At 36.2% G+C, this 12,132-nt stretch overlaps 2 protein-coding genes across 2 annotated transcripts; one reads left to right on the forward strand and one right to left on the reverse strand.

Moving 5' to 3' along the window:
- The first annotated feature begins 4,550 nt into the window (after positions 1-4,550).
- On the forward strand, positions 4,551-7,705 carry LOC111985422 (chloroplast stem-loop binding protein of 41 kDa a, chloroplastic). Its single transcript, XM_024017070.2, has 6 exons — positions 4,551-4,961; positions 5,386-5,507; positions 6,180-6,282; positions 6,364-6,502; positions 6,779-7,056; positions 7,311-7,705. Exons 1-6 carry the CDS (start codon positions 4,584-4,586, stop codon positions 7,491-7,493), a joined length of 1,203 nt encoding a protein of 400 aa, XP_023872838.1. The 5' UTR covers positions 4,551-4,583; the 3' UTR covers positions 7,494-7,705.
- A 429-nt stretch (positions 7,706-8,134) lies between these two features.
- On the reverse strand, positions 8,135-11,903 carry LOC111985423 (RAN GTPase-activating protein 1). Its single transcript, XM_024017071.2, has 2 exons — positions 11,624-11,903; positions 8,135-10,051 (listed from the first exon to the last, which is right to left on the reverse strand). Exon 2 carries the CDS (start codon positions 10,038-10,040, stop codon positions 8,436-8,438), a length of 1,605 nt encoding a protein of 534 aa, XP_023872839.1. The 5' UTR covers positions 10,041-10,051; positions 11,624-11,903; the 3' UTR covers positions 8,135-8,435.
- Between the last annotated feature and the right edge of the window lie 229 nt (positions 11,904-12,132).

Raw genomic sequence — 12,132 nt, forward strand, 5'->3', positions numbered from 1 at the left:
CCATGACCTCACCATGTCTTGTATTGGCTGGGTACAAGCTGGCGGTGCCTGGGTCTTGTGCATGCATATGTCTGAAATCTGCTTGCTGTTCATGCATCTGCCGTGGACTAGAGACTTGGCCTGTACTGCCTGCCGTCCGTTTCTGGCTTTCCATGAGCTGCTACTCTGATTTCCCGCTCCCTTAAGGTCTAGGCTTTACTGAGTACTGGGCTTTGCGTTCTTTTCAACCTAATTCTTTAATTGCCTTGGCTTCCTACCACATTACTTGACATTTCTTGTTGCGGCGATTTGTTCCTGTTGGGCCTCTTTTCAGGCTTGCCATTCCATTCTTTCCCCCAGTGGCTTAATATGGCCACTGGTGTTTTCACTTATAGGCTCCAGTGTCCCTTTCTTTTCCCTTGGGCCTCTCCGGCCCATTTACTTCCTTTGGACTTCCTCGACTCATTTACTAACTCTGCATCCCATGGGCTTTTACTAACTTAATTGGGCTTCCCTGGCCCAATTTTCTCATTCTCATCCTTGGGGTTCATGGGCTTGCCATTATCCCCTACTTTCTTTGTTTGCCTTGCTTTGGGTCTGCCGCGGCCCATTTTCACTTTTCTATACCATATACTACCCATGGGTGCTATTTTCTCTCTTTCCGGGCCTTTTAGGCCCACTTACTTCCTCAAGACCCATTTGTTTATATTAAGGGCCTGTGATCCATTATTCCTGCCATTTCTCTGCTGCTTATATTTCTGGGTTGGGCTGCCTTCTGTCTATTTCAAAAAATGACCCCCAACATATTCTAACCAGTTTCTATTTACATACCAATCGGATTTAAATTGAAGGGATTTTCCAGAAAAAATTGTTAGAGGATATTCATGGAGAACATGTTAACAAGAGTCTTTTTGTAAAAATCTTCTTATTTCATCATGATTATTAGGATATTAAGATGATATCTTTTCTCGTAGCCCAAGATTTGAACAAAGATTTTCTAAGTTAAAGTCAACATGAATTTGCTTAGAAGATGAAAATGAATCTTGTACAGGAGATGAATCTTGGGTACGCGGTTTTCTTATCAAATATTTGTCCATAATTCTAGGAAAAGAATAAACAATAAACTATAAGTTCATTTGAAATATTAATAAAATTATTAATTATTGTTGTTTAGTTGTTTCATTATTTTTATTTACTGACTACTAGTAGTCTAGCACACACCGTACTGTGCATTATCCACTCGGCTCAACACCCACTGCCTAAATCCTAACATAATTTAATTTGTTTGTCTTTTATAATGTCTTGGTTAGTTACTTTTATGCCTTTACTGCCTTTGCCTATCCACTTCCCCAATTCAAATATCCAACCCCACGGCCCAGAGCCAATCAACATTACACAAAACATTAAAGATATAAAACATTCACAATACACAAAACGACAAACTCACAAACCAATAAAGTCAAAATGTCAAATAAAGGCAATTAGACATTAGGTAAAGCTATTCAATTCCAAAGAGAGAATCTCATTTTTCAATAACTCAGTTCAGAGAGAGAGAGAGAGAGAGAGCTTTGCTCTCACTCTTAGAGCACAGTAAAGATAAGATAGAGAAAAAGAGAGAGAATTGAAATACCTTGAGGGTCGGTGTCGTGGTAGCTTGTCGAGGACTCAAGGCCAGGGCAATCTCCGATCTGATCTCACTATCGTCGACGTCGATGTGCTCTGGGACCAGGGGCAGGGTCTTGCTGAGTTGCTCTGTTGCTATTGCTCGAGGCCAAGGCAATCTCTTATCTCTAATCCGATCTTGTCGTCGCCGATGGCTCTGTTGTTGTTGTTGAGTCTGAGGCGGAGGCACCAATGTGCTTGATGAGGTTCTTTTTCCCTTTAGGTTAGGATCTCAATTTTGCTTTACAATTTGATCAATTGGCATATTGGGTTGGGTATTTAGTTTATAAAAATTTAATTATTATTATTTTTGTTGATTTAAAAATCTATCTAGGGTTATTTTTGTTGATTTAAAAATTTGTCTGGGGTCTATTTAGGATTGATCTTGGACTTTTTTCCCTGGGGTCTATTAGGGTTTCTATGTTATAATTTTTTTTTTCAAAATTTGTTTTTGGGCTTTTTCTTTTGCTTGAGTGCCCTAATATATTGTTAAGTAGAACAAATTATGGAGCAAAGTTTAATTTTATTAGCATAAAAAAAAATTGAGGGTGTTCACAAATTTTTTTTGAAGGAAAGACAAATATAAAATTTTAAATTATTATATAAATTTTTTTTTTCCAGGTCAGGGTGGTCTTGTGACCACCCTGGCCTTAACGTGCTGCTGCCCTTGACAATTAGGCATATGAGCTAGTTGTGAAAAAAGTTTATGATCTTAGAACTTTTTATTCAGGTATTGTCAAGAAAGAAAAATGAAATATTTGTCAGTATTTTATGTTTTTTTCCCATGAATTATTAGACAATTTTTATTTTTTTGTTTTTTGTTTTATTTATTTTTTTTGGGTGGTGAAATTTTGCAACCTTATTATATCCAAAATTATAAGGTTCAATTCTTATGAGAATATTTCACCTACATGACTCATTTTGTTTTTGTTGAGAGCCAATATTATTAACAACCCAACGCAAATGAGCTTAGCAACTAGCAAGAGACACCACAACACTTCGTAGGTCCAAATGTAATTAATGACCCAATTTTCAACATTAATGAGACAGGTTTTACTGGATGGCAGGCCTAGTCCAAAGCCACGGAACATAGCACAATTGGAGTCTATTGTTGAATAGGCCTTAAGCCCATAATATTATTTTTACATTACTCCTATGTGGTCCAAGCCCACATATCAAGGAACAATTATAAGGTTCAATTCTTATAATCAAAGCCTATGGGCCCTGTTTGAGGATAATCAAAGGCCCATACATATGTCAGCCCAAGTCTGACATGTGGGCTAAGACCGAGGAGGGAAGATGTCAAGACCACAAAGGGAAGACTTCAAGACCACTTAGAATCGGACTAAAACTTAGAATAAGAGGTTCGAAGAAAGGAGGCTAGCAAGCCCTTCTTTTGAAGGGCCCGAGGAACAAATGCGTCTCGAGAGTACCTTATTTAGCTCCTTGCACTAGAAAGTAAAGCACTATGGAAGAAACCAGAGTCGTGCAAGCAACGGAAAGGGGAAATATTTGGGAAGTTAGCCATCACGTCCACATTCAATACTCTGCATCAACTGAGCAGACCACATTTATGAGGAAAAGACACCTAAACAGTGACTTCACAACTCACAACTCTTTCTACCACTTTTAGAAGGGTCTTGATGGGACAAACATCCAAATTATTTCCTTGAGATGTACAGATGAAGGGTTGAAATGCAATGGAAAGGACCATATAAGGAAAGGAACCCCTTTAGAAAATGGGATGGACAATTTACAAATGAAAAGAGAAAGAGAAATAAAGATCCGACTGTAAAAATATTAGCTTTAACTATTAATGAGAAATCTATCCTCAGACCTGCCCAAGGAAGAATTTACACTAAATTTGTGCTTTTTTTGTTCATGTTAATTGCTTTAGTCCTGTTGTCCTCAAGCTTGTAATTTACTTAGCATTTCTATTGACTCGGAAAGCCCACTTTTTTACAAATTTATTGTTTTGGGCTTGAAGAACCGGGAGCCACTATTCTAAGTGGGCCTAGGCTTTTTTTTGGATCCCTATAGTAGTCTATATCTTCTTCTTTTTATATCTTTCATACTTGCAAAATTTTCAAAAAATTAAAGATCAATAGTTATGTTATCAATAAAATTTTGAAATTGCAAGTTTTGTAGTTTAAAATTATGCATAGAATATAAACTTATAAATTATATAGTAAATAATAACTAATTGACACAAAATTTGATATGTGTATTAAAGTGTAAAGAACATGTAATTCAATGGTTAGATTTTTGAAATATATAGCAATGTTTATTTTATTGAGTAAAGTTATAGTCTTAGGTTACAACTAATTTTGTAACTAAACTTTATCTTTCGTATAAAACTAAATCAACCCATTTTCCCACAAATCCCATTGTTCAAATATCTAGTTCTACCAATATTTATCAACCAAAATCAATTACTTGGATGAAGAAGCCCTTCTAGAAATTCTCAAAGGCCTGGCCAAACCTATGCCTTAGTGTGAGTTTGGATAGCGTAAATAGCCCTGCGTTTGCCTTTGCGTTTCATTTTTGTGGGTCTAGTGCACTGTTCACAGGACCCGCAAGTATGAAATTCAGCAAAATCAACTTTAAAACTGAGTCCTATGACACTATTCATACATTTAAAAATTATTTCGTTACAATGTTTTCAGTTTTCAGTAATAAACGGTATCCAAACAAATAATTAGTAGGGTTTGGAAATAGTTTTCAACGAGCAATAGACTAGCCTTAGTTAGAAACTTAGAACCTTTCTAGTTATAATAATAATTAAATTAGAAAACAACATTAGAAAAAAGAAGTCCTTGACTCGGAAGTTAAATTAACTGTCATGTAAGGAAGTCATTGAAGAGGCCGGTTGACGGTTTTTGTTTCCTTTATCTAGTTAAAAAAAACCGCTGGTTCTCATACAACCAAAGTACACACAAAAAATGGCCACTCTTGCTTTCTCATCCTCTCTCCTCCTCTCCTCTCCACCTTCCAAATTTTCATCACCTTCACTTTCTCCTCTTCTTCCCCGCTTCTCTTTGTCTCACTCCTCTGCTCTCTCTTCCTCCCTCTCCATTACTCCATCTTCTCTCACATACCCCACACCTTCCAAACGCTTTGCTCTCTCTGCCTTGAGTGTCAGAGCTAGTGCTGAGGTGAAAAAGAAGGTCCTCATAGTTAATACCAATAGTGGTGGACATGCGGTTATTGGCTTTTATTTTGCAAAACAGCTTCTCGGTTCTGGCCATGAGGTCACAATACTTACTGTTGGTGAAGAGAGCTCTGACAAGATGAAGAAGCCTCCATTTAACAGATTTTCAGTTAAGATTTACACTTTGCATTACATCACTAATATGTCTTTGTACTTTATGTGTGTATGTGTGTGTATTTGTCCAAGGCCAAAATTCAGGTACAATTAGGTTCCATGACTAAGGCACAAAGATTCACACTTCACATTAATCGCACTTTAGGTAGAGTGTTGTACATTAGGTTCCATGACTACATTGATCAATTGATTCAATTCCACATAAAAATGTTTTATATTCATTTAAGACAATTAAAATCAATGAAGTCATATGTTTGAGTTTAATTTGGGAAACTGAGGTACAACACTTAAGGAACTGTGCTTAATTTTTGTTGGTTGACTAATATGGCTTTTAGTGATTTGTAATGGGTATAGGTATATATGGTGAATTTCTTTATTTTACAATTGAAACTTTTTTGTGTTATCTGAAAAAATTTCAGGAAATTGTGAGTGCTGGAGGTAAGACAGTGTGGGGGGACCCGGCAGAAGTTGGGAAGGTTGTGGGAGGAGCAGCATTTGATGTGGTGTTGGACAACAATGGCAAGGACTTGGATGCTGTGAGGTTTGTTGCTTTAGTTCTTGAAACTCAAATCTTGAATTATGTAGTTTTGGTATGCTATATTGATTGTAAAGTTGTTAGGTATCCTACTTGATAGAACTGGAAGATTGGTATTGGCATTATGCTTTCTAGAAGTTAATGGACCTTAATAAGGCAATAGTGATTATGGTTCTGTTTGGGGCCTCAAAGTTAGTATGTAGTATTTTTACTTTAGACTTTCCACATTTTGAGTTCCTGTTTTTGAAATGAGGGTATGCCCATGATAGAGGATGATGTGAAGTTAAAACAAATTCTTTTTTGCAATGTTTTACTATGTTGGTAATAGGACTTTTATCCTTGAATCATGTTGGAGGAACTCAAGCATAAGTTATTTTTTTTCCATTAAAAAATGACTGCATATTGTTTAATCAATCACACTTGCAGCATATATGTTCTACATCACTGTAGTGCATGCCAAGCTCCAATGTCCTTTTGTTATGCCTTTTTCAATCCCCCAACGCTGAAGGGAAAATTTGTTTGTGGTAGTTTAGTATAATTGGTTCTTACTAATATCTAGGAGTGTGCAAGTAATTGAACCCAAATGTACTATTTAAATATAGAGCAAAAGATAATTTAAAAAATTAATTTATATGTAATCTGTGATCCATTTATGCTAACATCAATCTTCACGCATAGGCCTGTGATTGATTGGGCCAAGAGTTCTGGTGTAAAGCAATTTCTGTTCATCAGCAGTGCCGGAATCTATAAGCTAACTGATGAGCTTCCTCATGTCGAAGGGGTACGTTGTATATCTATTATCCCAATGGCATTTAAAATATCCTGGATTTCCTCCACCAAATAAAAACATTCACTATAACAGGATGTAGTTAAAGCTGATGCTGGTCATGTTGGAGTGGAGAAATACATTGCAGAGGTTTTCGGTATTTGGGCAATATTCCGTCCACAATACATGATTGGATCTGGAAACAATAAAGATTGTGAGGAATGGTTCTTTGATAGTAAGTGTATAATCCCATGCACTTTTTTAGTTATTAATGTTTCATGATGTCCTGTAAGATATCTGATACATGAATATTAGTCATTCCTTACTTTATGAGGCCTGATTGTTTCTTACCTAGATGAAGTATGCAGTTTTGATCTGATTTGGATGATTCTTAGAATGGTTTTAACTTAATATTCAGTACCAATATATCCTCCACTTATTGTTGTTCCATAATCTTGATATTATTTCTACAGAAAGTACAGTAACTCAATATACTCACTCACTAACACAGGAATTGTCCGGGACAGGCCAGTTCCAATCCCTGGCTCTGGAATGCAACTCACAAACATCTCTCATGTTAGGGACTTGTCCTCTATGCTTACTCTTGCTGTTGAGAAACCGGATGCTGCAAATAGTAGGATTTTCAACTGCGTAAGTGACCGTGCAGTGACTCTGGATGGAATGACCAAACTATGTGCTCAAGCTGCTGGTCGTCCTGTTAACATTGTTCATTATGATCCCAAAGCTGTTGGAATTGATGCAAAGAAAGCTTTTCCTTTCCGGAACATGGTAATGACTTTTCTTCTACCCGCCATTAAATTATTTTTGAGAGAGTATGTTATGATTCCACCCATTAACAACCATATTTAGGGTCAAGATAACCATAATGATAAAGAAAATTTGAAAAATAGAGAGAAAGATCAAACATATAAAATGTTTAGCGGAGTGTCCCCTGAATGGACCCACTGAATGCTGGGTCCTGACTTCTGCTTCTGAAACTGTTTCAACTGTTAGATAATTTACACAATTCATATCTTGTGCAGCACTTTTATGCAGAACCAAGAGCTGCTAAGGACATTTTGGGTTGGCAGGGCACCACAAATCTTCCCAAAGATTTGAAGGAGCGGTTTGATGAGTATGTAAAGACTGGACGAGACAAGAAGCCCATAACATTTGAGATAGATGATAAGATATTAGAATCACTCAAAGTACCGGTGGCTGTATGATCAATCAAACTGCACCTATATCTACCCACTTACAAGGCTATATGGGATGCCCTTTTTTCTCTCTCTGCGTATTCCTATAGTTTGTCAAGAATCAATGTATTCAATTATCATATGAAAGTAGATAAAATGATATGACTATTGTTACTTTTGTTGTGTAAAAAGATTGATTCTGTATTCTGAAAGAAAAGGAAGTGGAGCTTGAAATTTTTGAATCGGATTATAACACTAGACCGAGTCTAAATTTTTAATTGAGAAGATTCTTAAAAACAATCAGACGTCATATGTTACATTGATCGAGTTAGTACTTTATTAGGAAAAGGCCAAAAAAACTAATCACTATGAGCACCCCGTTTGGCAAACTATCCTAATAAGCAAGGCAACAAGCTAACAAACTGTATACAACAATAGGACTACAATCATAACCAATTCACAAGAGCTAAAAAACAATGTAATAATCACGAGCACAGATGGATAAGAGGTCTCTTTAATCTGGAGTTAGCCTGCTAGTTGAGTTAACAGTAGGACTGATATTACCTGACCCATTCACATACTGAAGTTTCAGTCCCATTATATATACCAGCCTTTTCTTGATAATCACTACACAGTAATATCCATGCAAAGAACATATTTAGACTTGAACAGATTTGTAAAGACAAATTGCATTAACACTAACATAAACATCCCGAAAAGAAAATTACTGTATACCTCCTACTAAACATAACATACTGCCCACAAAGATCCAATTTCAATCAGCAATATTGAAAACTAACTCTAAGCTAGGGGGTTTTCTTAAAGTATGGACGTCTCCAACCTAACCTAACACAGATAGACCTATTACACTCAGCTAGATGCAGCTGGACTAGCTAATACAGAAACATATAACTGCAAATCAGGTTTGGATAAGCAAATCCACCCAAGGCTACTGTAATAGAGCAAGAAACTCTATTCATTTTGCTTGATTTCAAGGTTCTTGAGTTTTGATTCCAATTCATCCTCATTATCAGCACCATCCTCTTCAACCTCCTCATCAAGATCTTCTCCTTCAGGGTCATTCTCATCCAAAGGCCCAAGCATATTAGGGGAATTCTTAAATATATCCTTAACATCATCAATCCCTTCATCAGATATGAAATTAGAGTTGATATTTAGTAACTTAAATCCAGGTTTGTGCACAACAGCCTGTGCCAAGAGCCTTGCCCCAGCCCTTCTAATTGAATTTGCACTGAGATCAATTTCATTTAGTTGGACATGGCCCACTTCCAATGCCTGGCTGATCAGAATTGCACCCTCATCCTTCAGTTCATTCTCAGATAAGTTCAACTTGGCGAGAAATTGTTTTGCTGCTATACAGGCTGCTAACGAAGCAGCAGCTTTGGCAGTAATGTCATTTCCAGCCATGTCCAGAACTTCAAGTGATGGCGCAGAATCCTTCAGAGAATTGGAAAGGGATTCTGCCCCGTCATCCTCCAAGTTGAGGTAACTTAAATAAACCTCAGTAAGATCTGCAAAGACTGATATAGCTTTACTTAAAGCAAGTCCAGCTTCTACACCAAACATGTTGTCACGCAAATCAAGCTTCTTTAGATGAGCACAAGTCCCTAGTGCTTCAGATAAGGCAACTCCCCCTTCAGAGCCTACCCTTGTAGAAGAACACCGGAAATCCTCCAATGCTGGAGAACTTCTCACCATCTCAGATATAGCAAGCGCCCCTTCATCTCCAGTCATGTTGTTGTGAAAATGAAGAACCCTAAGCTTCTCAGTGGAGGGAATTAGTTCACAAACTGCTCTTGCAGCTTCCTCTGAGATACCATCATTCATCAAATAAAGCTCTTCCAAATCTCTCTGTGACCTTAGAAGTGACTCAAATGCCCTAACACCCTTTTTGCCCATGGCATTGTTTGAAAGGTTCAAATATCTCAAAACAGAACCTTCCAATGCTGAAGAAAATATATTCATGACCTCGAGGGCTTCTGCCTCAGGTCTTCCAGCAATAAAATCTGATAGGTCTACTTCAGTCAATTGATCCTTAATGGATAACAAAATGGGCTCAGCAACATGAGCAGCATCCAAGCCAAAACTTCTATTGCTGAAACAAATCTTAGTATATGAGTTTGGTCCCCTCAATGGCTGTAGAAGCTCCTCAGCCTCGTCTGCTTCAATAAAAGCCCTGCGACCTCCAGATATATCAAAGATTGTTTCATTAGCTATCATAACCTCTCTATCCTCCTTTATTCTGGGGCCTCTTTTAAGAACTTCCAACATAAGTTTACTTGATTCCTTGGCGTAAATTTGCACTGCAGAACTCCCATCACCATCTGGCTCCTTCTCAAAGTTTTGGCTTGCAGTTGCAAAAGCAATATCTTCTATGTGTTTGGCATCCTCCTCTGCCTCGTCTTTACTCAACAGGCCATACTTTCTCGAGAAAATGGATGGAGTTGTAAGATTCTTGGTCATTCGTTCTACAAGCATCAACCTTGAACTCTGGCTAGGGGGCCATAATTTGATTGGCAATGAGCGGTGTTGGAAAGTTTGTGTTGCCGAATCCATGCCAAAGTAGCCTAGAACCATGTATATAATTAATTCATTAAAGTGTAACAAAAATAAGATATAGTAACACACCTAGGGAGGGGAGAACATTTATTCAAGCATGTTAATTTATAAGCAAAACAGATTGCTTAAAATAATCAAAAATAAATTTCTTTTTTGAATCAATGACAAAATTACTCTACTAGTTTTTTTTTTTTGGTTTTGTTTTTATAGATAACAGAACTACTCTACTACTTTCAGCAATCAAGTTTAAGCTTTGACAGAATTCTCAATAAATTTAGTATGTGTACTTGAGTACTTCACATGAAGGGTACTGTTAGTTTTGTGACAATAGTGATGGTTAAAGTGGTGTTGGTGGTTAGCTGCAGTGATGGCAATTATGGTGGATTGCCTGCCATGAGTTGGCCATGGTGTTCACAATAACAGCAACACTGATGATTGTAGATGTGATGCAAATAAGAAAATGCCAATGATATAACAATAAAACAGTTGGTTTGTATCAGTATAGAAAATGACATGTATGGTTCTTCTAATTTATACCAAATGTGCAGTGGTGGTGAGAACATTTTTTAGCTTGCTGGTTAACAAAATCATTTCCCATATTAAATACCAAAACACATGAATTTCATTTTTCAAAAATTTTTTTGGGAATAAAAGGAGGAAAACTACACTAAATGTGCTAATACTTCCCTGCCCAAACATTTATATATAAAACTATAAAGGTTCATAATGGCCATACAGAAGATTACTCCCAATGTAAATTTTGGACATGGAAGGCCACATATTACAGATTGTTAGTGCTATTGAACCAATCTACTAGGACGGTTAACAATAGGCCCGTGAAAGAGAGAGATTCAAATTAACAAGTCCTACTTTATATACACATTAGAAGGTTATCAAATCAATTATATCCCCACAACCAAACCAATCTAGATATACCCAAAAAGAAGACGTTCCCAAATTTTTTTTTTTTTTGATAATTCGATAGCTGGGAGTGTGGGATTTGAAGGCAGATTCAAACCATATGGAGAGAAAAACAACAGACAATTCAAATGAAAGCGGTTCTTAAAGGACTCGGGTAGCCCAAAACCTTATAATTCACATTGTCTTTGAAAGTGTATATATTTTGCATAAAACAAAGAAAATTGACACAAGAAACCAAAAAAAAAAAAACTATCAATTTAACCCTAAAAAAAAAAAAAAAAAAATCATACAAAGCAGAGAGTGAAACTGTAACTATAACCTTCTTTGGCTGCATCAGAATTCAGAACAATTGAAGAAAAATGTACTTTTACAGTTTTGATTTCCAACAAAATTAACAATTTAAGTTCGCTTTCTGTATATTCAATTAACAGATCTAGCTAATGAGAAAGAAACCCTCCCTAATCGTAGAGGAAATCACGTAGATCTAAAACAGAAGTAACCAAAAAAAAAAAGAAGGAAAATTGAAATCTCGATTCTAATTTCAACTAGATAAACTTTCTCTACAATCAATCAACAAGAAATCTGAAGTATGCAAGTAACAGTAAGAATCACATTAATAATATCCAGAAAATTAAAACAGAGAGAAGCAGATTCGATACCTGACACGAGAAACTTGAAACTTTCTCGGGAAACAAACAGAGGCTATGAAGAACCCTAGAAACGAGAGTAATAGATTTATAAATATCTTGTTTGCTTCTAAGGAAAATTTCTTATTTCTATGATTTTTTTTTTTTTTTTTAACAATGATTATCGAATTAAGGATAAGGGAAAAATATTTTTTTAAAAAAATAAATAAAATAAAATGAAAACTCAAAAGTGCGAGTGGGAATTGGAATTGGAGGGAAATGATGAAAATCTAAATCTTACTTTTAAAAAATTATTGGGAGAGCGGATGTGAAAGCGTAGGTTTTCCGCTTTCTAAAATGACGGAAATGTCCCTTACTTTTCGTTTTATTTACGTTCTTGGGTCTTGGTCATGTTGATATTAATGGGCTTGTGTATTTTACGTTAGGCCTTGGTCGATTTCCTTAATATAATGTGAGTCTCACTTAATAAAAAAATTATATAAAGGAGAGAAATTGTATAAAGTTAACTTTAAAACCTATAA

Source organism: Quercus suber, unplaced genomic scaffold (genome assembly GCF_002906115.3).
Source record: "Quercus suber isolate HL8 unplaced genomic scaffold, Cork oak 2.0 scaffold_35, whole genome shotgun sequence".
NCBI classification, from domain to species: Eukaryota; Viridiplantae; Streptophyta; class Magnoliopsida; order Fagales; family Fagaceae; genus Quercus; species Quercus suber.

Coding starts and splice junctions, on each gene's coding strand:
- LOC111985423 (XM_024017071.2), bottom strand. CDS start 10,040: ATGGATTCGGCAACACAAACTTTCCAACACCGCTCATTGCCAATCAAA.
- LOC111985422 (XM_024017070.2), top strand. CDS start 4,584: ATGGCCACTCTTGCTTTCTCATCCTCTCTCCTCCTCTCCTCTCCACCT. Junction 4,962..5,385: donor CTCCATTTAACAGATTTTCA/GTTAAGATTTAC, acceptor AAAAAATTTCAG/GAAATTGTGAGTGCTGGAGG. Junction 6,283..6,363: donor AGCTTCCTCATGTCGAAGGG/GTACGTTGTATA, acceptor TCACTATAACAG/GATGTAGTTAAAGCTGATGC.